Source organism: Rhinolophus ferrumequinum, chromosome 23, assembly GCF_004115265.2.
Source record: "Rhinolophus ferrumequinum isolate MPI-CBG mRhiFer1 chromosome 23, mRhiFer1_v1.p, whole genome shotgun sequence".
NCBI classification, from domain to species: Eukaryota; Metazoa; Chordata; class Mammalia; order Chiroptera; family Rhinolophidae; genus Rhinolophus; species Rhinolophus ferrumequinum.
This window is the reverse complement of record NC_046306.1, coordinates 23867888-23894080: the sequence shown is the minus strand read 5'-3', so window position 1 is coordinate 23894080 and position 26193 is coordinate 23867888. Positions and strand designations below refer to the sequence as shown.

General features: G+C 44.3%; 1 protein-coding gene across 1 annotated transcript in view; it reads right to left on the bottom strand.

The window, feature by feature from the left end:
• Positions 1 to 24152, bottom strand: part of PSMF1 (proteasome inhibitor subunit 1) — a 29942-nt gene extending 5790 nt beyond the window's left edge. Inside the window, exons 1-4 of the mRNA XM_033094772.1 lie at positions 23853 to 24152; positions 17767 to 17919; positions 16247 to 16329; positions 8103 to 8291 (exon numbers count right to left, since the gene is read on the bottom strand). Of these exons, the coding sequence (XP_032950663.1) occupies positions 8103 to 8291; positions 16247 to 16329; positions 17767 to 17919; positions 23853 to 23981 (554 nt within the window). The 5' untranslated portion in view covers positions 23982 to 24152. The remainder of the gene's footprint in view (positions 1 to 8102; positions 8292 to 16246; positions 16330 to 17766; positions 17920 to 23852) is intronic.
• Positions 24153 to 26193: the final 2041 nt, after the last annotated feature.

Genomic DNA, 26193 nt, shown 5'->3' with positions numbered 1-26193 from the left:
CGTATGGGTAAAAGGGGTATGACAGACCAGTGGATTTCAATGTAATAATGCACAAAAAGTTCACCAATATGGATTCAGATTCCGCTTTACAAGTAACCTTTAAAGAAACCATCACTTGTCAAGTTCTGGTATAATGCAAAGAAGAATATCCACAATTATTTGGAAAGGTTATTAAACTACTCCTCTCCTTTCCAACAACTTATCTATATTAAGGCTTGAACAAAAACATTATCACCTACAGACTAAATACAGAAGGAGAAATAAGAATCTAGCTGTCTTCTATGTCTGATATTAAAGAGATTTACAACGATGTAAAACAATGTCACTCTTCTCACTAACTTTTTTCTGTTTTGGAAAACATAGTTCCTTTCATAAAATTTATTATTTATGTTAACACATAATGGATTTATTATTGTTATTTTAAAATGAATGAATAAATGCGTATTTTAAAATTCCCAGCTATTATCTCTAATACGGTAAATATTGATAGATACTACTCAAACAAATAAGAGCTCTTTGGGGTTCTCAATAATTTTTGAGAATGCAAGAGGATTCCTGAGACCAAAAAGTTTGAGATCTGCCAGCTTAGGAAATGCAACGCAAGGAAGTAATAAATAAATTTATATACAGATGTTCAGAGTGTACAATTTAAAATGAAATATTGGACATGCTTCAACTACTCCATTGAGGTTAGGCAAACGAAACAGCATAATAAAATATCAGACACTAAAAAAAGATGTTTAGCACTTCAGTCAATGAATTATGAAATTTTAAAAAGGAAATACAGAACACAAATACCAGGAGCATTAAAGAATATGCAACGATATAGACTGATTGGGATTGAAATGAATTTTGAATGACATAAATAAGAGCTTTGTAGCTAAGGATTTATTTTCAGCAAAGCTGGTTAAGCATAGGAAAACTTGCTTTTTCAAAACAGCGAACAAGATCTGGGGCACAGAGTCTCCTGACTGAGGACAGATGGAGCAAAGGGAAATTGGGTAGAACTGTAATGACAAAAACGAAAAAATATTAGGCTTAGATGAAAACAAAACTTCCCTTACATACGGGCTGCTTTCAGTAATTCTTCCCTCAAGATCTCAGGAGTAGGAGACCTACTTTACACGCTCAATTCTCCATCATAACGGAATGTCCTCTCCGTCAAAACCAGCACCAAACCAGCAGACCCCGTATCCTTTGACAAGCTCTGGACACAAATCACCCCACACTGAGAGAAGCAAGTCACTAGGCACTAGGGAAGACAACCCCACTTTGGTTTGCATTTGAAGGCTTCCAGGTGTGGGGTAGGCAAGATGGGGTGTAGAAGGTGAGGGGTGAGACACAGGGCTGTGCCCTGGGGGGAGGGGCGCGGGCTGCTGTTTCCTGCTTGGAGGGCAAGCCACCTGTTCAGGGATGGGCTCATGAACTCCGCAGCACCGGATGGGCCTGAGGCTGTACTGCTCTTGCCCTTGTCTCCGCCCCGAGGCCCCACCCCCAAATTGGGCATTTGAGGGAAAAACAAAAAGGTGAAAGTGTGAGTGCCTGGTTGCCCGGCAACACGGAGAGGGGAGCTATAATAAAGGAATCGGTGTCATCACAGACATCTGTGCTACAGAGAAAGGGGGCTGGCAAAGAGTGGGGGTGGAGGGAGGAGAAGGGGGCTACAGAGAGAAGTCCTGACAGGTTTGTCAACTCACTAGTGTGTGACAAAAAGTCTCCTAAACACCCCGCCTCCTCTTCTAACCATCTCACCCAGTTCAGTGTCCAAGTCCTGGGAGACAGGCTTGCTTGATGAAGACCTAATTGGGGGTGGGCGTGGGGGGCAGGGGATGGATTTTTCTCCATAATCAGTTCATGCTCACTACTTTGAACTTGTACACAAATTTATTACATGACTAAAACTGAAGACCCACGGAAAGCCCAGTGTTCACCGTCCCAATTAGATAATTCCGGGAAGTTATGCTACCTCCCTACCCACTGTCTCCTCCTCCTATAAAGTGGGGGTGCCACCGATCTTCTGGGAGGGCTGCCTGAAAGATGAACCACCATAAAAGCAAGCACTGGTTCAGCGGTCACCACTTGGTGGACAGCCAAGAAATGGCAGTTGTTCCTATCCTCAATGGCAGCCAATGTCCTGGTCTAAACGCAGTCACCCAACACGCCCTCCGGGCCAGTCTTCTCACACCTGAGCGGCTCCACTCACCAAAGTCTTTTCTTGGGGTGGGGTTTTGGGGAGGAGGCTGGGTATCTAATAACATAAAACAAGGTTCTCAATGGGGAGGCCCTCTGCTCATTACACCTTCAGTCTCGTTCTCATCTCTGCTGCTACTGAATGGGACCCACTGGATGTTTACTGAACATTTACTATGTTCTGAGTAACGAGATGAACACATGATATCCATCATCACATTCAACGCTAAGACACCTCTGAGACAGGCATAATAATCCCAAGGTGCAGCTGAGGAAACCAAGGCTCTGGGGGGCTAAATGTGCTCATTGAAAGACAGGTAGAGCTACAAGATCAGGGCTGGAACCCAGCCAACCAACCTCCAAAGCCTGTGCTCCTGACTACCATATAACGAACGCCCACTCCTTGACATGGGGGGTGGGTGGGGTGGCAGGAAGAAGGGGGACAAATCCCGCCTGCTCAGAGTGGTGTGTAACAGGACGAGGCTTGGCCTCCTGCCCTACCCCCTCCCACCCACCAGGCACTTTAGCCGAAGGCACCACTGCCCTCATCAGAATCCTTCAGTGGTTTCCATGGGGAGACGCACGTACTTTGCATCAGGGGTCTTCCAAAATCTCGTCCCATCCTCCTCAGCTGTTTGTATCCTAGGATTCCAGACACGAATTCTTTCTCTAGCCACCTTCAAGAACAGTCCCATGCTTTCAGACCTTGATGCCTCTGGCCTACTGTTCCCAAAGCCTTGAATAACCTATCCCTGAAAGAAATAATTCAGACACATAAAAAGGAAAAAAGGAGCTTATGGAATCCCATGAAGACACAGCTCAGGCAGCACCTCCTCCAAGAAGCCTTTCCCAGGGCACCCATGAAGGGTCTCTGTGCTAACGTCTGTAAGTGGCAGCTGTCACTTTCATTTACTGACCTACTCATATCTCCCACATCAGAGGGAGAGCATGTGCCTCAAGAGTAGGAGCCCAGTCCTGGGGATCCTTAACCCACAGGGAAACGTGATGAATAGAGAACTCATAAAAAAGTACAAGGCATAGGTCCAGGTGATGGAGATACAAAGAGGTTAAAAAGTGGGGCAAAGGAGATTCACACTTGAAAAAAGCCAATAATTTTAGATAAAAAATAACCAAGTGGTAGTGTTAGCAAAGGCGAGGTGAACCCCAGGGCTAGGGGGTCCAGGGGTTTTGGCCAATGAAAAGAACACAAAGGGCAGGAAGAGCAGAAGGGCTGGCTATGCCTGCAGCAGACCTATGATTGGCTGAGACCATTTCCAGCCTCTCTCACCTTCTGGGCCTAGAACATCTATGCCCACATCTTCCCCAAGCCTTTCTCAGCCCAAAGACCCAGGGCCTTCACTTAGGAAAGGTTGCTAAACTGAGGCCCACACCACTCACTTGGTAATTCTCCACCGTGACAGGGAGCATTATATCCTGCCCCTTCCCCAAGTGTGGAAGCCTGCCCTGGGCTCTGCAATCCACTCACCAACACCCCACACCACCCACACCCAGCTCTAACCACACTGCCTGTCCTTCCAGCAGCGCTCTGCCCACGACGGGCCTTCAGGCTGGAGCACCCTTTCTACCACTCTTTGCTTGGCTAACATCTCCTTCTTGGGACAGCCTTCCCTGAACACCACGTGTGGTTCAGGTTCCTCTTTCTATGAGCTCCCAAGTACCTGCTGTTCATCCTCTATGCGATGAGCTGAGAGTAGGAGGCAGGAGGGCATCACTGGTCTTTGTAAAGCAAAGGGGCTAGATCTAGTGTCCCACACGTAGTGAGCTCAGTAAGTACCAGAGACTTAAGAACCTAAGTGGCTCCTCAGCATCTACACTTTGAATTATTGTTTATTTTGAAATAATTACCCATGAATGTACGGATTATTTCTGGACTCAATTCTATTCCCTTGCTTTACGTCTATTCTTCTGCCCGTATCACACTGTCTTAATTACTGTAGCTTCGTAGTAAGCTTTGAAATTAAGTGTGAGTCCTCCAATGTTTTTCTTTTTCAAGATCTTTTTTTTTGCAACCAGCTATGGGGGTTCCCTTGCATTTCCATATGAATTTTAAGATCAGCTTGTCAATTTCTAAAAAAAAAAAATAATAAAACAAAACCTTAGAAACAAAAAAAGCTCTGGGATTTTGATTGGGATTGCACTGAATATGTAGATCAACTCAGGGATTACTGAGAATATTAAGTCTTCCTATCCATGAACACAGGATGTCTTTCCATTATTTAGATCTTCCTTAATTTCTTTCAACAATGTTTTATAGTACTCAGTATACAAGTTTTGCACTTCTTTTGTTAAATTTATTCTTTTCTTTTGTTAAATTTATTCTTTTGGGGGTTACTGTAAATGGAATCAGTTCCTTAATTTCATTTCCAGATTGTTCACTGCCGACATACAGAAATACAACTGATTTTTATTCATCTTGTATCCTGTCATGTAGCTGAATTTGTTTATTAGTTCTAACAGGTTTTTTTTAATTCCTTAGTATATTCTAGACACAAGATCCAATGTCATTGTCAATAGAGATTGCTCACTTTTTACTTTCTAATCTAGATAACTTTTCTTTTTCTTGAGTGACTGCCTTAGCTAGAATCTCAAGTACCATGTTGTATAAAAGTCACAAGAGCAGATATCCTTGCTTGTTCCTGATCTTAGGGCAAAGCCTTCCCTTTTCCTCCATTATGTGGGATGTTAGCTGTGCTCTTTTTGCAGATGCTCTTTATTAGGTTGAGAGCATTTCCTTCTATTGCTGAATGCTTTTATCATGAAAGGGTGTTGGATTTTGCAAATGCTTTTTTCCCTGTCTATTTGAAATGAGCATGTGGGTTTTCTTTTTAATCCTTTGTTCTATTAATATGATGCATTACACTGATTTATTTTCAGATGTTAAACTAACCATTCCTGGAATAAATTTCATTTGGTCATGGTGTATAATCCTTTTTATGTGTGGCTGGATTTGTTTTGCTGGTATTTTGTTGAGGACTTTTATATCTATATTCACAAGGGATACTGGTTTGTAGTTTTCTTGCGACACCTTTGATTTTGTTATCAGGGTAATACTGGCCTCAGAGAATGAGTTGGGAAGTGTCCCTTCCTCTTCCACTTTTTGAAAGAGTTTGTGAAGGATTAGTATAAATAAAACATTCATTATTAAAGAAATTTTCAAATGGACCAAAAAATAGTAAAAACTTATGAACCCCTATGCATCCTTCCACTCAGTTTCGATAATTATCAATATTGTACTATTCTTATTTTACCTATACTCATTTCCCAATGTCTGATTCTTTCGGGGGGGTGAAATTATTTTAAAGCAAATCCCAGACATATCATTTCACCCTTAAATACGTGTATATATATATGTATATATATATATGCACACATATATACATATATATGTATATATATATGTAAATATATCTCTAACAGACTTTTTTTTAACATAACCAAAATTTAATTGTTTCACCTAACAAAATTAACAGTAATTCCTAATGTTATCTGATACCTGGTCCATGTTCAAATTTCCCCAAATGTTTCAAAATGATTTTTAGAATTAGCGAGAATCAAGATCTAAACAAAGTCCAATATTGTATTTAGTTGGTACGACTCTTTTAATAACGGTCCCCTTCTCTCTTTTCTCCCGATGGCCTTCATTTATTTGATGAAAAAAATAAGTTTAATTGTGTAAAAATTTTTCACGTTCCATTTTTGGCTGGAACACATGTATTCTCCTATCCCTCCTACTTCTTTTAAACTGGGAGTTCAATCTAGACACAAATTGCTGTAAACTTACTTATTAGAAGACACTTAATGTCTGGCTGTCCCATTTTCAGGTTAAGATTGATCTATGGGTTCAGGGGCTGCCAGCCTGATCCATCTATTATAAAGTTCCCCATCTACATTTGACCTACTGGCTTTAGCAACCACTGGTAATTTGTGGCCAGGTGTATGATTTCAGTAGAAATTGCAACACAGTGATTTTCTAATTCTTTCAGTTCCTCCAAGGCTAGGATTTGTTTACCTTCACAATCATAGACTCACAATCATAGACTCCAGGTCTATGATTCCCAAATCAGTATGGCACAGCCTGCAGGTGCCACTGTGGACGTCCTGGGGACATTTTTGCTTGTCACGGTGTCTGGAGAGTCCTCATGGCATTTACAGGCAGAGACCAGCTGCTGCATGCTCTACAATTCACAGCTGAATTCCACATAATGAAGAACCACCTGTATCCCACACTTTCGAACTTTCGAAGTCTTGTTAGACATTCATGGAGATGTAAAGTACCTGAGTCCAAGACCACTTCTATATGAACACAAAGTATTTTTTATACTGCACTAATGCAAATTTTTCCAGGACGGTAACTATGATGTAATGGAAGCAACACTGTCCATCTACTACTTTTGTTTGCCATTCTCCTAAGGGCTGTTCATCGTTTCAGGAAAGTCACGTTGGTAACAGCAACAGTTTGTGTATTTCAGCTGCTGATACAACACATCTGTATGTGCCAGCTTTTGTAACTGTTGAATTCAAGATAACCCTACATACAACTGCAAATGTCTATGTTTCCAGTGAAATCTTGCTCAGGCATCTACACAGTGAAAAACACATCATCTTATTACTAATTACTCTCTTTTTACTTTCCATTTATATCATAGTTAGGATTTTATACCGATTCTGTACCTTTTGAAACTGTACATTCTGTAAGTTAGATTATCTGTGAATTCCATTTTGAGAGAGTAAAGGCGATTTCACAGAATATTTAGTTTGAAACGGGTAGTAAGTCTGAGAGAGCTGAGAATTTTCTACTTAAGGTCTAAAAACCTCCTCCAACTTGACCGCTATCCAGGGCGTATTCTTAAATCTTGCCACCATATTCTGGGTACATCACAGCCAGAACCTTGTACTGGGTGTGAGGACACCTGGACCCCAGCCCTCTCTGTCTCTTTATTAGTGGCTTGTGACCTCAGGCAGGTCATCTTACCTCTGTTCCTGTCTTTAAAATAAGAAGATTAGATCAGACAAGCTGTTCTAATGTTTCAACCACTTTTTATTATTCTCTACTCTCCTCACAGGACCTCGTATTTTTGGAGATTATCATTTATTACTTATTGTAGTAATTAAATCAATTTCCCATTAACTAACCAAACGTATATAACTGCAAAACAGAATAAAATAACAATAGCAGTTAACACTTACTGAACGCTTATGATGGTCCCACAGGGAACCCTCCCACAACTCCGCCAATCCTACCATTACCACCACCACACTGTGGACTCAAATTGGGAAGTGCCATCTCAGCCAGAGACTAAGGTCTCCCGGGTCCTTGTCTCCTCCCATCGAGCAGACGTCTCCAGCCCTAAATGCTGCCATCCTAGTTTGCAAAGATCTTGGACATCACTTGTTCGTACCCCATGCTGTTTTGGAAAAGTTCTGAATTTGTGAAAAGAGGTCAGGGGACTACAGTGAAATGAAATGAAACAGGCAAGACTCTAGGACTACATCCTCTCTGGGAAAGCACCTCTGCATCTTTGCATTTTCCCAAAAAGCCTGGTCCAGGGGTCCCTCACAGACAAAGAGCTCTGGGATGAATAACTGAATCATGTGGGCAGCCATCCAGAACTGCACACGAGCCCCACGGGCACTGAGCCTTGGGCTGACTAAGAGGCTCTCTGTGACCTCTAGGAAGGGGACAGGTGGACTTCAGACACTGGGTACTTAGGGTGACTAGTAGCAGTACAAAAACTCACTGCTCTACTTATGTCTCCACGCTCTATCTCCATACACCAAGACTGACAATTCCGTTGAAGACACATGGGGGCCAGAGAGGGGTCAAGTAGCAGGACGGTCATGGCTGGAATCCTTCTGCAAAAGCATGGGCCGCCCACGGAGACTGTACTCACCAGGGAGGCTGCCGGCTGGTGTGCGGGTGGGGTGGGTGAATCCGGAGTGGGTCCACCTCTCTGGCAGTGGCAGGGGGAAACTCCCGCTGTGGACAGTTTACATTATTAGCCTTGTCCCATTGCTCATGGATAGGTGTGATGATTCCAGACACAATACGAGACCGAAGCTCCTCACTGTTCTTGTAGGTCCTGCAGGAAGTAGACGAGGGGTCAACTGCTTGTTGCTGGCTGGCAACCCCGTACACAGTATTTTGGTGGTAGAGGCGACAGCCCTGACAGCTCTTGGCGTGGCGCTTGGACCGTTTGCAGGGGTGGGAATGGGTTGCCTGGCGGGCTTGGGTGAGGGGGGCAACGGCCTGGCGTTGTCTCCGAGATTTGGGCCTAAGCTTCTTCGGCATCTGAGTTGCCCCTCCTCATGTACCAGACCATCAGAAAGAGGTGAGGACGTAGGGGCACAGGGCCTGGACTGGCTACTCCTCTGCACTGCCCCAGCCCCCCACCCTCAACTGTGTGCTCATCATGTGTCATGGGAGGATCAGGGAAGGCAAAGGCTCCGTGGGGACGATGAACTAGGATCCTGGTCCAGGTAGGAAGGGCTCTGGGGCTCAAGGTCCAGGGCCGTCACTAACTCGGGGGCCATCGGAAGGCTGCTCTAGCCTTCTTTCCTCCACCTGAGAGAGACAAACAATGCGAGCTACAGCTGAGGTGTTAAGGCAGCCTGACATAACAGAGCCAGCAGGACGCTGGAGTTCCTAAAATTCTGGTGTTTTAAAATGAGCTACTTCCTGGGTCAAAAAAGCAAACCTGCAAATGGAAAAGAACTAAAATCCTACAGAATGTTCTCTGACCACATGGTATCAGAGTAAACATCATCACAGAAAGGAAGTCTCTAAATATGTGAAAATTAAGCAACACAAGTCTAGATAATCCATGAATCAAAGAGGAAGTCTAGAAAAACAAAAACAAAGCGGTGAACCAAACTACAACATATTAAAATATGTGGGATATAGCTAAAGCAGTGCCGAGAGAAACTTTATAGCACTAATAGCTTACATTGGAAAAGAGAAAAGAAATCAATAATCAAAATTCTGACCTAAGAACCAAGAAAAAGAAGAACAAATTAAGCCCAAAGCAAGCAGAAGTAAGGAAATAATAAAGAACAGAAATCAATAAAACAGAAAACAAAAATAATAGAGAAAATTAATGAAAAAAGCTGGTTCTTCAAAAAAATGAATAAAATTGATAAACTCTAGCAAGACTGGTGAACATAAAAAGAGAGAAGACACAAATCATTAGCATCCAGAATAAAATGGGATACTACAACAGATCTGTGGCCATTGAAAGGATAAGAGCCTACTAAGAATGACTTATTCAACAACTTAGACCAATTCTTCAAAAACCATAAACTGTAAGAACTCAGCCAAATGAAACAGATAATCAGAATAGTCTATTAAAGTAACTACATTCATAATTAAGCACCCCCAAAAAGAAACCTCTAAATCCAAATGATTTCAGTGGAGAATTCGACCAAACACTTAAAGAAGAAGTAACATCAATTTTCAGTCACTTCCAGAAAATACAAGGGGACATTTCCCAACTCATTTTATGAGGCCAGTATTGCCCTGATATCGAAACCAGACAAAGAGAGTACCAAAAAAGAAAACTACAGACCAGTATTTCCTATGAACTTGGATGCAAAAATGTTCAACAAAATATTAACAAATTGAATTTAAAAATATATAAAAAGAATTATACACCACAGGATTTATTTTAGGTATGCAAGGCTGGTTCAATATCCACAAATCGTACCACATCAATAAGCTAAGGAAAATCATATGATCGTATCAACTAATGTAGAAAAAGCATTTGACAAAATCTACCACGATAGATCCATTCATGATAAAGACTCTCAACAACTAGGAATAGTTTGATAAAGAGCATCTACAAAAAACCTATAGCCAACTATATACTTAATTAATGACAGCCTGAATACTTTGTCTTTAAGACTGGAACAAGGCAAGGATGCTCTCTCTCACCGCTCGTAGTTAGCATAATACTGGAAGTTCTAGCCTTTTCAATAAGGCAAGAAAAAGCATCCAGATGAGAAAACAAGGAATAAAACTGCCCCTATTTGCAGATGACATGATAATCTACTTTGAAATTCTCAAGGAATCTACAAAAAAACTCCAAACACAATGTGAGTTCATCAAGAGTTCCGTATACAAGACAGGACATAAGATCAACACACAAAAATAAGTTGCATTGCTATATACTAACAACAAACATTTGAAAATCAAAACCAAGGACAGAATATCATTTATAATCACCTCTAACCACACCCCCCAAAGAAATAAAAACATACTCAGATTCCAAATGCTTAAAATTACAAAATGATAATGAAAGAAATCGAATAAGACCTAAATTAATGGAGGCATACCATTTTCATAGGAAAAGTGTCAAGTTTCCCCATTATAGGTTTAATGCAACTCCTATCAAAATCCTAGCAAGGTTTTTTTTTTTAATTGACATAGACAAGCTTATTCTAAAGTTCACACAGAAAGGCACAGACCCTAGAAAGCGAAACCTATCTTGACAAAGAAGTGAATGGAGGAATCATTCTACTCAATATTAAGGTCTACAATCATTACTGTGTGATACTGGCTGAGAGATAGACACAAAGATCAATGGAGAAAATAGAGAACCCAGAAATAGACCCACCCAAGTACAGATAACTGATTTCTGACAAAAGTTGCAAAAGTAATTCAATAAAAGAAAAACTAGTGTTGGAGCAATCAGACATTCATAGGCAAAAAAATCTGTTTAAACCTCACAACTTAAATCACATTCTTAATTGTAAAACATAAGACTATAAAATGTTTAGAAAAAAAATAGGAGAAAATTTGGGGGACTCTAGGGCCAGGCAAAGAGTTCTTACACCTGACACCAAAAGTTTGATTCATAAAAGCAATTGATAAAATGGTATTATCAAAATTCAAAACTTTTGCTTTGCAAAAGACCCTGTTAAGAGAGAGAGAAAAAATCAAACTACAGGCTGGGTGAAAATACTTATAAACCACCATCTAAGAAAGGACTTGCATCTGAAATATATAAGGAACTCTCAAAAATACAACAGTTAAAAAAAAAAATCGAATTAGAAAATGGGCAAAAGACATGAACAGACATTTTCCCAAGGAAGATAGACAGATGGCAAATGCACGCATGAAAAGATGCTCAAAATCATTAGCCATTGGGGAGATGCAAATTAAAACCACAAGATATTACTACACATCCATCATAATAACTGAGAAATAGTGACAACACCAAATGCTGGTGAAGATACAAAGGCACTGTATCACTCATACACTGGTGGTGGATATGTAAAATGGTACAAGTACTCTGGAAAATTGTTTAGCAATTTCTTTAAAAACTAAACATGCAATTCCCATTGCATGTACTCTTGGACATTTATTCAGAAAAATATTATGTCCACACAAAAACCTGTACATGAATATTCACAGCACCTTTATTTGTAATAGCAAAAAACTGGTAATAATTCAGATATCCTTCAATTAGTGAACGATTAAAAAAACTGTGGTACATCCATACTATAAAATACTACTCAGCAACAAAAAGGAACAAACCGTTGATGCATGCAACCATTCAGATGGATCACAAGGGTATTATGCTGAGTGAGAAAAGCCAATCCCAAAAGCTCACATACTGTATGATTCCATTTATATAACATTTTTGAAATGACAGAATTTTAGAAATGAAGAATAAATAATGGTTGCCAGGAGGTTAGGGGGAGTGGGTGTGGCAATAAAAAGGCATCAAGAAGGATCCTTGTGAAGATGGAAATGCTTTGTATCATTGTATCAAAGTCAAATCCTGGTTGTCCCGTGTAGTATAGTTTTGCACAATGTTATCATTGAGACAAAATGTATAAAGGCCACAAAGTCTCTATTATTTTTTGCAACTGCATGTAAGTCTACAATTATCTCAAAATAAACAGTTCAATTAAAAATACATTTATTATATAACCATAAAATAAACTGAGATCAGACTAGATCAGGTCTTCTCCAGCACGCAAGGGAACCCAGGGAGGGCAAGAGAGAGAGAGCCAAGTGGATAGGGCATAGGGTCCTCCATTTCCTGCGCCCACCTTTTCCACTAGAGCAACTCTACTTGAGCCAGTTTAGTAAGTCAATCCTAAAGAACACTGTGCTTGAAGTTTCATGGTTAGAAAGTGTTAATACATATAATAGCTTGGAAGCGCTAAGGGCCTGTGGTCCATACACCACTACAAAGAACAGGTTTCTACTTAGAACACAGAGCTTTGTGGTCCTTGCTCCTTCTCTGACAAGCAGGGCAGAGGGATAAGTAAATCTAACTCCTCTTTCCTTCCAATCATACGAGCTGTGTGTGATACAGTTAGAAGGCCCTCTGACCTCCCTATATAAGATGTTTACATGTAGAACTCAGGTATGATTCAAAAATTACCAAGTATTGAAAGAAGTTCTCACACAATTTCTAAGTCTCGGCAGAACTGCCACTTTGGTAGTAACAAAAGACAACTTGTCGTCCTGTCTAATGTAGAAGGGGCGTAGCAGAAAGGTACAGGTTTATTCTCCTTAGCAAATCAGTTTGCTCACCAAGGGGCACCAATTCCCACCTGAAGCAGACACGGCAGCCATGATGACCTGCCAAGGAGGCCACACGAGGGAAGGGGACTGGAAGCAGGAAATGGACTGGAGGGTGGTGAGCAGTAGTGGAAGCGGGGTCTCCTCACACAGAGGCTGCATGCAAGAGGGGAGCAGACAGACGGGGGTGCTCAGAATGACGGAGGTGGTTTGGAAGTCTGAGGAGTGCAGCGGGTTCAAAATGGTTATTGCTGATTAGATACAATCAAATGCAACAGGGTTGCTAGGCAGTTCTGATGACTGTGCTTTTACAGTGAGGCCGGGCTTCCTCCGAAACCCCAAGGAAGTCAATGAGGATAGAAAAGAAGTCCTTAAATGGAATAAAGTGGAAATAAATGGGCCTAACTATATATCAAACAGATAATTTCATTACTGATGGAAAAACAAGCATTAATCCAAGTATCTAATGAACACAATACTCTACATACTGCCTCAGAGGGACACACTCAAAGGACAAAAAGAACTGGGAAAAGACCGTATTAGAAACTTTACTTAGTAGATTTCTTCTTGGCAGGCACTGATGCAGCAGTTCAGAAACGACTTGTGTATTTTAGGACCAAACAAATGAGTAAATACGTCGACGCTCTTAGGCATCGGGTTCTCAGAACAGAACGGAGCTACAAGGGGGGATAAGAGAATAAGGGTCCCGCAGGGTGAGGTTAAAAATACAAGTATCAGTTTGAAATTTAAGAAAAAAGCTTTAAAAATAAAGCTTCTACCTCTATTCTCTGACAAAGCCTGGAAGTGATAACATCCTTAGCCTTAACGAGCACTCTCAGGGTGCAGATCTTGGTTTTTAAATAATATTCCCCGCTGTCACGCGGGGTGAAACGCGGGGTCTCTGGTCCGGCTCCCCACACAAGAACGCAGGATATGGTGAAGCCAAAAAAGAACACCCACGGAGCCATAGGTAGGGGAGTCATACCACTATAGTCTCGCTGGCGTCTGGGTTGGAGACGCAGGAAGCAGGAGCCACACGATCCGCAGCCCGCCGTCCAATGCCCTCTGTCAACCAACCCCTTGCTAGCTGCAATCCGCCATGCCAAGTGCAGTCTGCTCTTGCAGGCTCAGCCGCCATCTCCTTGCTAGCCCCAGTTTGCTGCTAGCGTAGCCACAGCAGTTATATTAGTGCCCAATGGCTCACTGGTTACAGCTGACAGCCAACTAGCCACAGTTGATGGCCATCCAATCCCAGTTGATGGCCACTTACTACCTGAGCCAGTACCTTTCCATGTGAGGCCGAGAGCCTGGAAACTGCACTCCTAGCTCTGTCCCCACACCCACCAACAGAAATCATGGCTCCTCAGAAAAATGGGCGATTTCAAGGTAGGGGGCAAGGAAAGTGCAAGGTGAGGCTAGAACATCTTATTATGCCAGACAGGAAGAAAACGCTCAAAGAAGGATGAGGAGCTGTCAAAAGGACACAGGAGGCAGCTTGAAGGGGTTATCACCAGTCAGCTCTGGTACGACGTGAGCATTCAAAGAACAACAGAAATGAACTATAACTGAATAAAAAAAATCCACTAGTCTATACTGATATTTTAAACATTAGAAATGAGGGGGACAAGGAGAAAAGAAAACATTTTTATAAAAAAAATGCTAAAATAAAAGTAGAAAAAATGATAAACATAGAAACTTACTGTTTTATAATCATCACAATAATAACTGATTTGGCAAGAAACATCAATAGGTGCTAAAACCACTGGGCAAAGACCATTAGGAAGCAGAATATTCAGTCCACTAGTATAATCCCACATATCACTTATGAAACACAAAGGAAAACAGGTGGCTTCATAACCAAGTGATCAAACCGAACAAAATCAGCTGTGATCCAGGTCACACACCTGATGCGAAACACTGAGAACAGAGTCTCACCTACAGTGTTCTTGTCGAAAACGTTCAACCTCCATCCAATGATGAGCAAGCAATCTGACCTTGAGAAAAAAACAATCTGAACATTCTACACAAGAACTGACCTCAAGTCTTCAAAGATACCAGTGCTACAAGAAAACAAAAGTCTAAGTAACTGTTCTAGATTAAAGGTAATTTAAGAGACATGACAATAAATGCAATGTGTTATCTTGGTGGACAAGCAGAAAAACTCAAATCAAAAACCGAAAGACTAGCAAAAAAGGAAATTGGGATGACTGCAGAAATCGGAACACAAACTAAACTATACCAACACATCGGTGCTACATTTCCTGACCGTGATAACTGTATTAAAGTTATATAGGAGGATGCCCTTGTAAACACATGGAATTACATTATGAAATATTTAGGGGTCAGGAAACAATGCTCAAATGGTTCAAGAACAAAAGAACATACAGAAAAATTCAGCAAATATGGCAAAATGTTAAAAAAATTAGTGAATCTAGGTGGTTGAGTGTATGAGTGTTCATTGTACTATTTTTGCAAGCCATCTTTTCTGCAGGGTTGCAAATTTCAAAATCAAAAGTCCAGAGAATGAGAAGATAAAAGCCTGACTAGAGAAAATATTTACAAAACACATATGATAAAAGAGTGTTATCAAAAATATACAAAAAAAAACCCTCCTAGAACTCAACAAATAGAAAACAACTCAAATAAAAAATGGGCCAAAGACCTGAACAACTACCTCACCAAAGAAGATACAGATGGCAAAAAAGCACATGAAAAGATGCTCCACATCGTATGTCATCAGAGAAACGCAAATTAAAAGACAAATGAGATACCACTGCACACTTACGAGAATGGGCAAACTCTGAAACACTAACACTCCCAAATGCAGACGAGGAGGTGGAGCAACAGGAAGTCGCATGCATTGCTGGTGGGGACAGTGGTACAGCCTCTTCGGAAGACAGTCTGGCAGTTTCTTACACACCTACACACACTCCAACACCACTAAGAACGAACCCTACGGTAAACTATGGACTTTGGGTGACAATGTGTCAATATATAGGTTCACCCAATTACAAAAATGTACCTCTTTGGTGCGGGAGACTGACAGTGAAGGAGGCTGGGCGTGTGTGTGTGCATAGGGCAGGCGCAGGAGGTACATGGGAACTCTGCACTTGCTGCTCAATTCTGCTGTGACCCTAAAACTGCTCTAAAAAAATAAAGTCTATTAAAACGAAGTTGCGGGTGGAGTGGAGTCCCGAAAAGGCGCATTTTCCTCAGGAGCCTACTCTGACTGCCTCCAATGGCCCAGCGCATCTCTATTCTGTAGCCGCTGTACCACTTGTGGACTCTTGACTGCATGATTTTATTTCCCGTGGCATTTCCCATGTGAGTCTTCTCTTCAAATCAATTAAAAACAGAGAAGAGAATTGAGGAGTGACTGAGCCCACAAATGAAAGATCCTTCTGTTAACCTTCCTTCATTCTCTGGATACCCCCACCCCATTCCTAATTTCTGGCCACCGATTCTCTTTTCTTTTTCCCAGGGAAAACTATCACTTAGAAGTACCTGTCGAAGTCACGCAGGTGTTCTGAATCGATATAATCATCCAAGTTCAGGGTCAAGTCTGACACTTGCTGTGAGCCATATTCCTAGAAAAATAAAAATGAAAATAAGAGACTGGGAATATTTGGGGGCTAATGAGTGGATTGGCGGGGGGAGAGTGCCAATTAAATATTCAACCTAAATACATATGCACACACAGACACATCCAGAAGGACTGTTTGTAATATAGGAAACACCCTTCTAATGCCTGGGGACTTCTCTGATTTAGGAATACTGTCTTTCTGAGGCAGAGCCCAGAAAACCTACTTTCCAGGCTCTTTTGCTGCTTGTGCACCGGTGTGTAACTGAGGTGCCAAACGGATGCACAACTTCGACTTTGAGGTGGGCGATATGAAGAAGCAAGATGAGCAAGGAGCAGCTTTCTTGCTAATGAGGGGACAGAGCCTCCGTGGCGCGTGGGAAGAGGCAGTGTTGGCCAGTACCTAATGCCTCGGGCGGCGGCGGCACGGGTTCCCACGGCATGGTGTAGGGCACTCTCCTGGAAGCCCAGCCTTAAACTTGTTTCCAGCCCTTCTGACGATTCAATGAGCTACCCCAGCTCTTTTAATAAACCCAATCTGTTTAAACCTCAGGGGATTTTGTTGTTTGTAACTAAGAAGCTTGTCTGATATAAGATCTAAATGTTCATCGAAAGGGAGGAATAAATTGTGGTATTATGAAATACTATATAGTGGTTAGAATGAAGAAGGCATATCTGTCTATATGTATTCCCATGTAAACACCTCCAAACATGTTGAGTGGAAAAAGCCAGGTGCAGTACAATACAGACTGCATGGTACTTTCATATGAACACACGCAGACAACCAGGACAAACAAAAAGAAAGTCACTGCCCTCATGGTGCTTATAGTCCAGCGACAGAACGCAACATTAACCCAAAGCATAAATAAATACATAATTACACACTGTGGTACCAGGCAGGAAAATAAAATCATGAAGCAGAGGCACAATTTAGACTTTTCTGGCAAGTGAGAGTAGGTAGTCAGCACTGAGCTTTTTGACTAAGTAAACGAGAGGGAGTTAGCCAGGCTAAAGAAAAGATGGAGGGTGTGCATGAGGTGTGTGAGGCGACCCACGGTGGAGGGGAAGAGCTTTCCAGCACAGGAAACAAGAAGTGTAAAGCCTCCAAGGCAGCAGAGAGCTAGGCTTATCTAAAGAACTACAGTAGCCACCGGGGGCTACAGTCAGTTTTCCCCCTCATGTTGTCACTGAATGGTTTATTGTAACCATTCCCCTGTGATGGACAGTCCCCTGCGCCCTTATAATACCAGGTGGTGAAAATCTTTGAGCACAGAGCTTTTCTGTACTTCGGGTTCTTGCCTTAGGATCCAGTTGCAGAAGGAGGCTCCCCAGGTAAAGACTCCACAGACGTGTAGAGCTCTCCATGCACACTGTTAAATGGCTGTCGAAAGGGCGACCCCACTGCCCACCGCCACCAGCTGACCTCCCTGCGTCTCACACTCACCAGCACGTTGATGATCACGCTCTTCTCCACGGTGACAACCTTCAGCAGGAGCTTTCTGGACCCGTCCTTAGATTCGTACCGGAGGGCATACAGGTCTTTATTGTTGCTCCACTCTGCAGGCAGCAGTTCTGACTTCTTGTCACTGGGACTCGGCTGAGAAGACACCAGGGTTGTGAGATGGGCGGTCAGGACCTCAGAACACAGTTACACAGGACGTTGTAGACAATCTAATCCCATGCCTCTCTTCCCAGATGAGGGCATGGAGGTCAGGAGAAATAAAATGTCCCAGGCCCTAGAGCAGGTTCGAGGTCTGGGACCCGGGTGTCTGGACTCCTTGCTTTTGATCCTCTCTCATCTCTGACTACCTCTGTGACAGGGCACTGGAACCTGTCAGGAATCTGCAGCCGTGGTTCAGTAGTAATCTCCTCACCATCTCGCTTGCCGAGAATAAGGCAAATCATCTCAAGGGATTCTGTGAAATGCTAAGGCAGTGTTTTTCAGAGATTGGAATTTGGGCCATCTGCAGTAGGATCACCAAAATACTGACAAAAAATACAGATTCTAACGCACCCCTCCAGACCACTGGAGTGCTTTAACAAAAATTACAAACAATTTTCATACACACACAAAATGTAGCATAAGTACAAGATAAAAGAGAATGATAAGATGGACACCTGTGTACCTCGCAGCAGCTTAAGAAATAGGACACTGCCAGTACGGCTAAAGCCTCGAGTAACAAACCCCCAGCAAAGCTCCCTCCTTCCCTCTCACAGCTAATTACTACTCTGTATTTCTACAAATTTCTTAACTTTTCCTTATAGTTAGTTGTATTACTATGCATACAACCCTAACAACAAATTGTTTCAAATGTTTCTGAATTTTATTGCGTCACTTTTATCACTTGCCTTTCTCATTCGATAGTTTCTTGAGATTCATCCTTGCCAATGTATTTAACTATAGCTGATCACTATAGAGCATCGCACTGCTATACAGCAGTGCACAGCTATCCAGCATGCAATGGTGTATGTTGCCAGTTACATCCCCACTTTTTGATAGATATTTGCAGCGCGTACAGTTTGTTTAGCTATTACAATCACTGCTCCTATGAACGCCCTTGTACACATCCCAGTACACACATGGATGAATGTCTACCCAGTATGTATAGAGGAAGAACTTTTAGTTTAGAAGTGTACAGATTTGCACTCCCATCAGCAATGGCTAAGAGTTCTGGATGTTCCATGTGATCAGCAACATTGCTCTTATTCAGTTTTTAAATTTCTGCCAACCTAGGGGTGCAAAGATGCATCACTCCGAGTTGTGATGTCTTCCTTTCTTTTGTTTTTTAGTAATCCTGCGACTTTCCTTTATACACTAGTTTGAGAACCAGTGAGGGAGAATGGTGGCCATTTAAACTCTGACTACCATGTTTCCCCGAAAATAAGACCAGGTCTTATATTAATTTTTGCTCCAAAAGACGCATTAGGGCTTATGTTCAGGGGATGGATGTCCTGAGAAATCATGCTACGGCTTAGTTTCCAGTTAGGTCTTATATTCGGGGAAACACGGTACCCCTCTGAAGAGCAATCGGCAATATTGCAATGACGGGGGCTGACACCTCATGAACCAAAACCTCCACCCCTGGAAGAACCCCTGTGCAGAAGCACAGGACACGATGAGGGACCTTCATCACAGCCTTATCAGGGACACCAAAGTGGAGCTGATATGCAAAAGATGCTCACAGAGGAATACGCTGTATCCGTGAGCAGGAACAAACGGGGTAATTGCAGCATTACAGATAAAAGTAAAAAAATAGGACTTAAAGAAAAGTTAAAGAAAAAATGAGACTTATAGCTGGATATTATTTATGTAAAAATTTTTAAAACACATGCAAAAAAATCTGTATTTTTTTCATGGATTCATATTTATATAGCTAAATATGGAGCAAATGGACTGGGAAGATCTATATTTGTGAAAATATAGTAGGAGAGAGTGGGACCAAAGATGAAGAACAAGGGCAATAAGACAAAGGTCCAGCAACGCAGGCCTTACACACCCCATGGACAGACAGCAGGAGGCCACGAGTGGAGAATTGTAGGCCTCTCCTCCTTGGTCACTCAGGAATCCAATGGGGAAAGAGATCTCAAGTAAAATTCAAGGTGTTGCTACTAACGTGGTTTAAAGCCTGACCTGATGACAAGGAAACTCACAGGCCTGAAGCAGAGAAATGAGAGTGACAAAAAACAAAAGTGAAACTAATCAAACAAAATCAAAATCAAAACAGAAGAGAAACTACTCTGTTAAGTAAGAAAGAGAAACTCTCGTCATCGCAACCCAGTCAATTTTCTGTAACGTGTAGTGTTGTGGATTTAATGTTTACTTTGGAAATCAAGAATCTCATAACATGCCTGTCTTTGTTGTTAAGGGCCTTTGAATTTATATTCATATCTTCCATCTACAGTATTCAACCCCTCAGAATTTTTCCTTGGAAGGTAGATAGTTCAGTATGCTCACTACCCCATAACGTCGAGCTTCCAGAGCCAGAGAGAATCTTGGGGCTTGCCTCTCACTGCAGTAGAACAAAAGGTTTCCCAGCCCCAAGGGCTGCCCTGATACGGGAAAAATAAGTGGAACAGAGAGGCACTGGCCCTGGTGGTATCAGGCCAAACACGGCTTTCAACTGCCCTCTAGGCCCTTTATATATCGGGCCTCCCAGAAAGCTACAATTGGAATGTAGCCAAAGTGCATGGCTTGTAGTTTAAGTCCCTCAGATGGAAAATCCGAGGGCTGACAGGGCCTGAGAATTGCCCCAAGTCATACTAAGGCAGACACAGAACTGGTTTTGCCATTCAGAGATTCTGGTTGCCCAGGCCATGGCTGGAGAAGATTTTCCCCAGCCAGGTCCACCAGAATGACCCCCAAAGAGGAAATAGAGTTGTCCCCTTAGGCAAACTCCTGGGGGTTGGAAGCATTCTTTAGTGGTCACGAATTCATCCCAGTGCCTCTGAGCTAAAATGCAGCCAAAGAAACTCAAACAGATTACTTGGAGAATTTTCTCTTTGTCATCCTTAGATTCCAACAACAGAAAACAAAATTCTCTAATTTAAGTCTATGGCCATCTCTCTCCTTCTGCCACCTAAACCACTTGACACACCTGTAAAGCTTTTATGAGGCAAGGTGCTGACTTCAAGAAAGAAATCCAAATATTGGATTTTTATTCAAACCAATGGCTGCATTGCTTCCCTAATCAAGTTTTATGGACACAATTCCCGTACCAGAGGAGACAAAACCAAAGAGAAAAAGCAGACAATTTAGCTTTTTATTTAACTGCCAATATATTATATGATCGAGACGTACACACTTTTGGGACCGTCCTCTCTCTCATCACCCCCAGAAGGGTGCAGAGCGGGAGGTGGCTAGAGAGGCAACATACACATCCTCTGAGCTTGACAGACACTACTGGTCTCTGCAGAGTCTTCTGGTTCCAGGCCAGAAAATTAAATACTCGCTCAAATAAATGAATAGGAAAGATGCCTCTCCAAATGGCTTCAACTCTGAATGAAAGTAGACTCAGCAGAAGTGAAAGGAGGACAAGTGCAACCTGAGCTCCAATGGCACTTAAAAGAAAGGGCAAAGAGAAGCCAAAATAGTCTAGTGTGCAGTACAAACAGCTGTCCCCTCCGAGGGCATGCGTGACTTAGTACTGGGGTAGACATCCGAATAGGGGGCCATGCCTTCCCAGATGCTCATCCTCACCCTCCCTCGCCTCCCCCCAGACGTCTGGAGCCAGCGTCTTTTTCTGACCTGCATGAAATACACACACAGCACCATGAACAGGGTGGAATTAGATGGGGGCTTTTCGGAATTAGTTCAGGACCTTTTATTTTAACCAGTATTAAAATGAAATCATCTTCTTTCTGCAGATTTCACCTGAAAATTTTGGGGCTCGGAGTATATGGCAAGGAGATGACGCTGGCTGGAAGGAGCCACTGACCTATATGAACCGACGTCCCTAAGCTGTCAAAGTGACTCAGAGTCGATGTGAGAGGGGATGAGTGATGGGAGCAGATCTGTAGCGTGGATATGTATCGTGGGGAGAAAAGAAGGGAGTCACAGAAGGCAGGCCCTGTGTAACAAGCTCCTGTTCCAGGAGAAGAGGTTCTGACGGTGTGGCAGCTCGTAGCAGCTAGCTGGGAATACACACGGCAAGTGAGATGTGTGCGGACGGGCAGAGAACAGGGTCGACCTGTAGGACCTGAAGGAGAGGGCAAGGGGCAGGGTGGGGGGTAGCTGAGGGCCCATGGGGGAGCTCCAAGGTCAGGACCAAATCTTACTCCGCTTTCTCATCCCACTGCCCCTTGCACATCCTACAAATTCTTGGGAGAACTTCCCAGGAAAAGCTGAAATGAAATGACTGGGGCAAGTGAAAGAACTGTCAAATACCGGAAAGCTAGAGTGGGGCAAATGAGGAGATATAGGTTTCTGTTGGGGAGACTATCCACTGAAAGGGCAGGCCTGACACTTCTGAGTGGGAGCTGTCTCTATTTGGTGAAAGGGTCTAAAATGATGAAAGACAAGGTAAGTGGATGGAGCGCAGGGTGAACAGAAAAGCCAGGAACAGAGACATTTGGGGGCAAGAAATGGTTCCTGTTTCCAGGTGTGTGTATGTGAAAGGCCAGTCCTTCCTTTCCAGCCTTATCTCCAGTCCTATAGTCCACACGAGGGAAGAAGTATATGTGAGCTTGGACGTGCGGAAAAGGGATGCTAAGTGTCTATGTGGGGTCCCAGTGAGAAACTAGAAGTTTGGGGGGGAGGGAGAAAAAAAAGAGAAAGTGAGAGAGAGAAAAATCCATGACAGTTCTTGGGCTTCTGATTCCTGTTGGTGCGGGCACAGAGACAGGGGTGTGGGCGTGGTGGTCACTAGTTCAAAGAGACAGCGGAATGGGGCAGTGAGAGCTCCGGGGAGTAGCTGGTTCTAAGTACTCAGGCCGTGTAAACCGTGTTTGAGGAGGGATCCCTAAAGCTCTCGGTCAGGAGAGGAAACATTAAGACTCTGGATGTATATCTGGGGAACTAAAAAAGGATTAGGGAGTTTGAGAGCTGAAGCAGTTAGAAATGAGAGTCAAGTTAAAAATCTCACTGTAAGATGCAAGGGGTGAGGTGCCCTGCTCCCCAGAACTGGTCTAGGTTCTGAGAGAGAGAAGAGAGAGGCAGTGAGGGGCAGGCTTGGAGTCCTGAGTGTGCGAGCAGTGACTATGGCTGGGAGGGTATTTCCTGAGGGAGGAGAAGGGAAATGAAGGGGGAGTAAGGAGGCTAGGCGCGGTTCTCACAGGAAGCCGCCGTGTAGTACGGGAGTCACAGGGACGAGGGGAGAATGGTACAGCAAAGAAGTAGTGAGGTAGGCTGTGCCCAGCAGTCCCAGGGCTCCCTGGGGGCTGACAAGGCCCCCAGCTGTGAGAGGCAGAGCCTGACATGGGAGGGCAGGACGGAGGGACAGCGGTGGGGAGGAAACCTTACAGCCAGGCTGTCTGTGTGTGGCAGGTACCTGTCTCCCCCAGCCCAGAGTTGGGAATGAGGGTGGCGAGCGGGATGCACTGGGCCGTTGATTGGGGCTGAGTAGGTCAAAGCTCACCCCTCTCCCTGGGCTTGGATCCAGTTATCTGATGGAGGCTAGAGTACAGTATGGCGGCAGGACTGAGTCCAGCTCCTCGTCCCCCACTGTGTGGGAAGGAGCTGAGTGGACGTCAGGCAGGTGAGGAGTGCGCATGGGAGGACAGCCGTCGAGGTGCCAGGTCCACATAAGCCTGGCCTGGGAGGCTGCTAGGCTGTGCAGAAGCGAGTTTCTGTCCTTGGGTTTTCAATCCCGTGCCAGCTGTGTCGGAGGGGCTTTGGGCTGAGCAGGGACAATACAGCACGTCGCCCACCCGCAGCCCACTTAGGCACTACACCCATAGGGTCGTGCACCCCAGGTTCCGAACTTGGGAGGGAAGAAGGGACAGGCGCTTTGGACCAGGCCTTCGGTCCTATGGGTTTGGGCAGAAGACACCTGAGCCCCTCCACCCTGATCCTGAACCGGCTCCGCGGCGTACCTGGTCGCCGGTGCCCAGGGCGTAGTAGCCGTGCGTCACCACCTCCCAGTGAAGGAAGCAGACGAGCGCGTCCTGCGCGCAGGTGATTGCCGGCGCCGCCGATGCGAACAGCACCTCCAGGCCCGCCATGCGCGTCCCGGGCTTCTGCGGGCAGAGGAAGTAAGGAAATGCGGTGAGCCTTCTCGGCCCTCCGAGGCCTGATAACTCCGCTCTGCTACTCCGCTAGTCCCGCCTGCGACTCCACCACCGGCCAAAATGGAGACTCCCCGGGGTGGGGGCAGGGCCGCCGGAAGTAGCTCTACAGGCTGGCGCAGCGGCGGCAACGCTCCGGGGCGGGACACTGGAGCGCGACACTTAAAGGTTCCGCCAGGTAGCGCGCGGGTGGGGCCCCTGGGGGAGCGGCCCTTCAAAGCTGGAATCCTTATCTTCCCCGGTTTCTGGCCGGACCTCTGCAGACAGGGTGTTTTGAGGAGAGGCCACTTCGTTCTGAGCCACAGACTTCCCACCCACAAAACGGGATGGGCGTATGCTAGTGGCGGGAGAGGTTAAGAAATATGGCTAAAATATGTTCATCATAATAGTTGGATCTTATGTAGTGCTTGCTATATGGCTAAAATATATTCATAATAATAGTCGGCTCTTATATTAGGGTTAGGGTTAGTGCTAATGTGCTATGTGCCACATTATTTGAAATGCTTTACTTCTTGTATTCATTTATGTAATCCTCACGACTTAACCTTATAAGGTTGGTATTAATGATAGCCCCATTTTACAGTTGGGTAAATAGAAGCACAGAGGGTAAATTTGACCAAGATGACTGTCACGGAGGGTCCTCTCCATACTGGCTGGAGAGCCATCCATGTCCTCCCACCCCTCCTCAGGGGTCCAACTTCTGAGAACAGTGGCTACTGGGTACCACACACTGTGTGGGGGCCACATGTCCTCCTGCAGAGTCAGACACCATTTCTACCTGGCCAGAATCCTGCTTGCGGTGCCAGGTGCCTGATTGGGTGGAGGCTACGGTTTAAGATGTCTGCAACCCTCGGAGCCTACGGCAGCTGCAGGCTACCAAAAAGCAGGTGATGCCTGCTATGGCTAACAGGGTGGCGTGCAATCTGGCAGCTTGAGAGACCCACCAATTCACTGAGGGGTAACATTTCTCCCAAACAGATCGCACCTCCTGTTCCCAGTGCTACTTCTCACGGGTCTCCCAAAACAGAGTTTATATGTATTAACAGCTCCATTACCTTTCGGATTGTTTTGGCCAACACCATACCCTAGTCGCTGCACAATTTGTCATTCAGGGTCTCTCGTCCCGCTCCCCACATAAGAACACAGGACATGGTGAGGCCAAAAAGGAACACCCATGGAGCCACAGATAGGGGAGTCATACCACTATATTCTCCCTGGTGGCTGGGTTGGAGACACAGGAAGCAGGAGCCACATGATCCGCAACCCGCCACCCGCTTCTCTGCCAACCAACCTCACTTGCTAACTACAATCAGTCTCCCTGCAATCCGCAATCCACACTCGGCCCCCTGCTAGTGTAGCCACGGCAGTTATATCAGTGGCTAATGGCTAACAGCTAACAGCTGACGGCCAACTAGTCACAGCTGATGGCCATCTACTACCCAAGCCAGCACCTTTCCATGTGAGGCCGAGAGCCTGGAAGCCCAAGCCAAAAGTAAGGGGGTGAGGTCGCGGGCCTCAGAGAGTAACACGCATGCAGATGTGGTGTGATCTCATGGCAGCAGGGGTGGCTCGGGAAAAAATAGACCAACAGCCCAATGCGTTCTTGTTGCAACTTTGGAAACAGTTGCGTCCGGAACAGTAATTCCAGCACAGCCTAAAGGAGAAGTCGTTGAAAGTGACGGGGGTACTCATTTTACGGGGCAAGAAGTGCAGCGATGGATATACAATGGTTGTTCCATACCCCATACAAACCACAAGCAGCTGGCATGATTGAACGCTACAATGGCCTTTTGAAGAAAGGTCTCTGGGTGTCAAAACACCCTCCCACAATGCACAACTGGGCCTCGCGTCTGTGGGATGTCTTGAGAATGCTGAATAAGAGACCACAGAAGGGAGGGCCCGCACCAGTAGAAACTCTGCTATATCGGTCGGCCACTCCCATTCAGTTACAGGTTACAAGTGAGACTCTGTTAAAGCCAGGCTATGGCAGAAATGGAAATATTTTGCTGCCAGCACCCAGATGCTTGAAAGCAGGGGAACGGCAGCAGTGGACTTGGCCCTGGCAGGTCAAAAGCCCCCACTGTCAGTGGTTGGGCCTGATAGCCTCATGGGGGAGCTGGTTTGACTTATGATTTGCAAGTGATGCCAG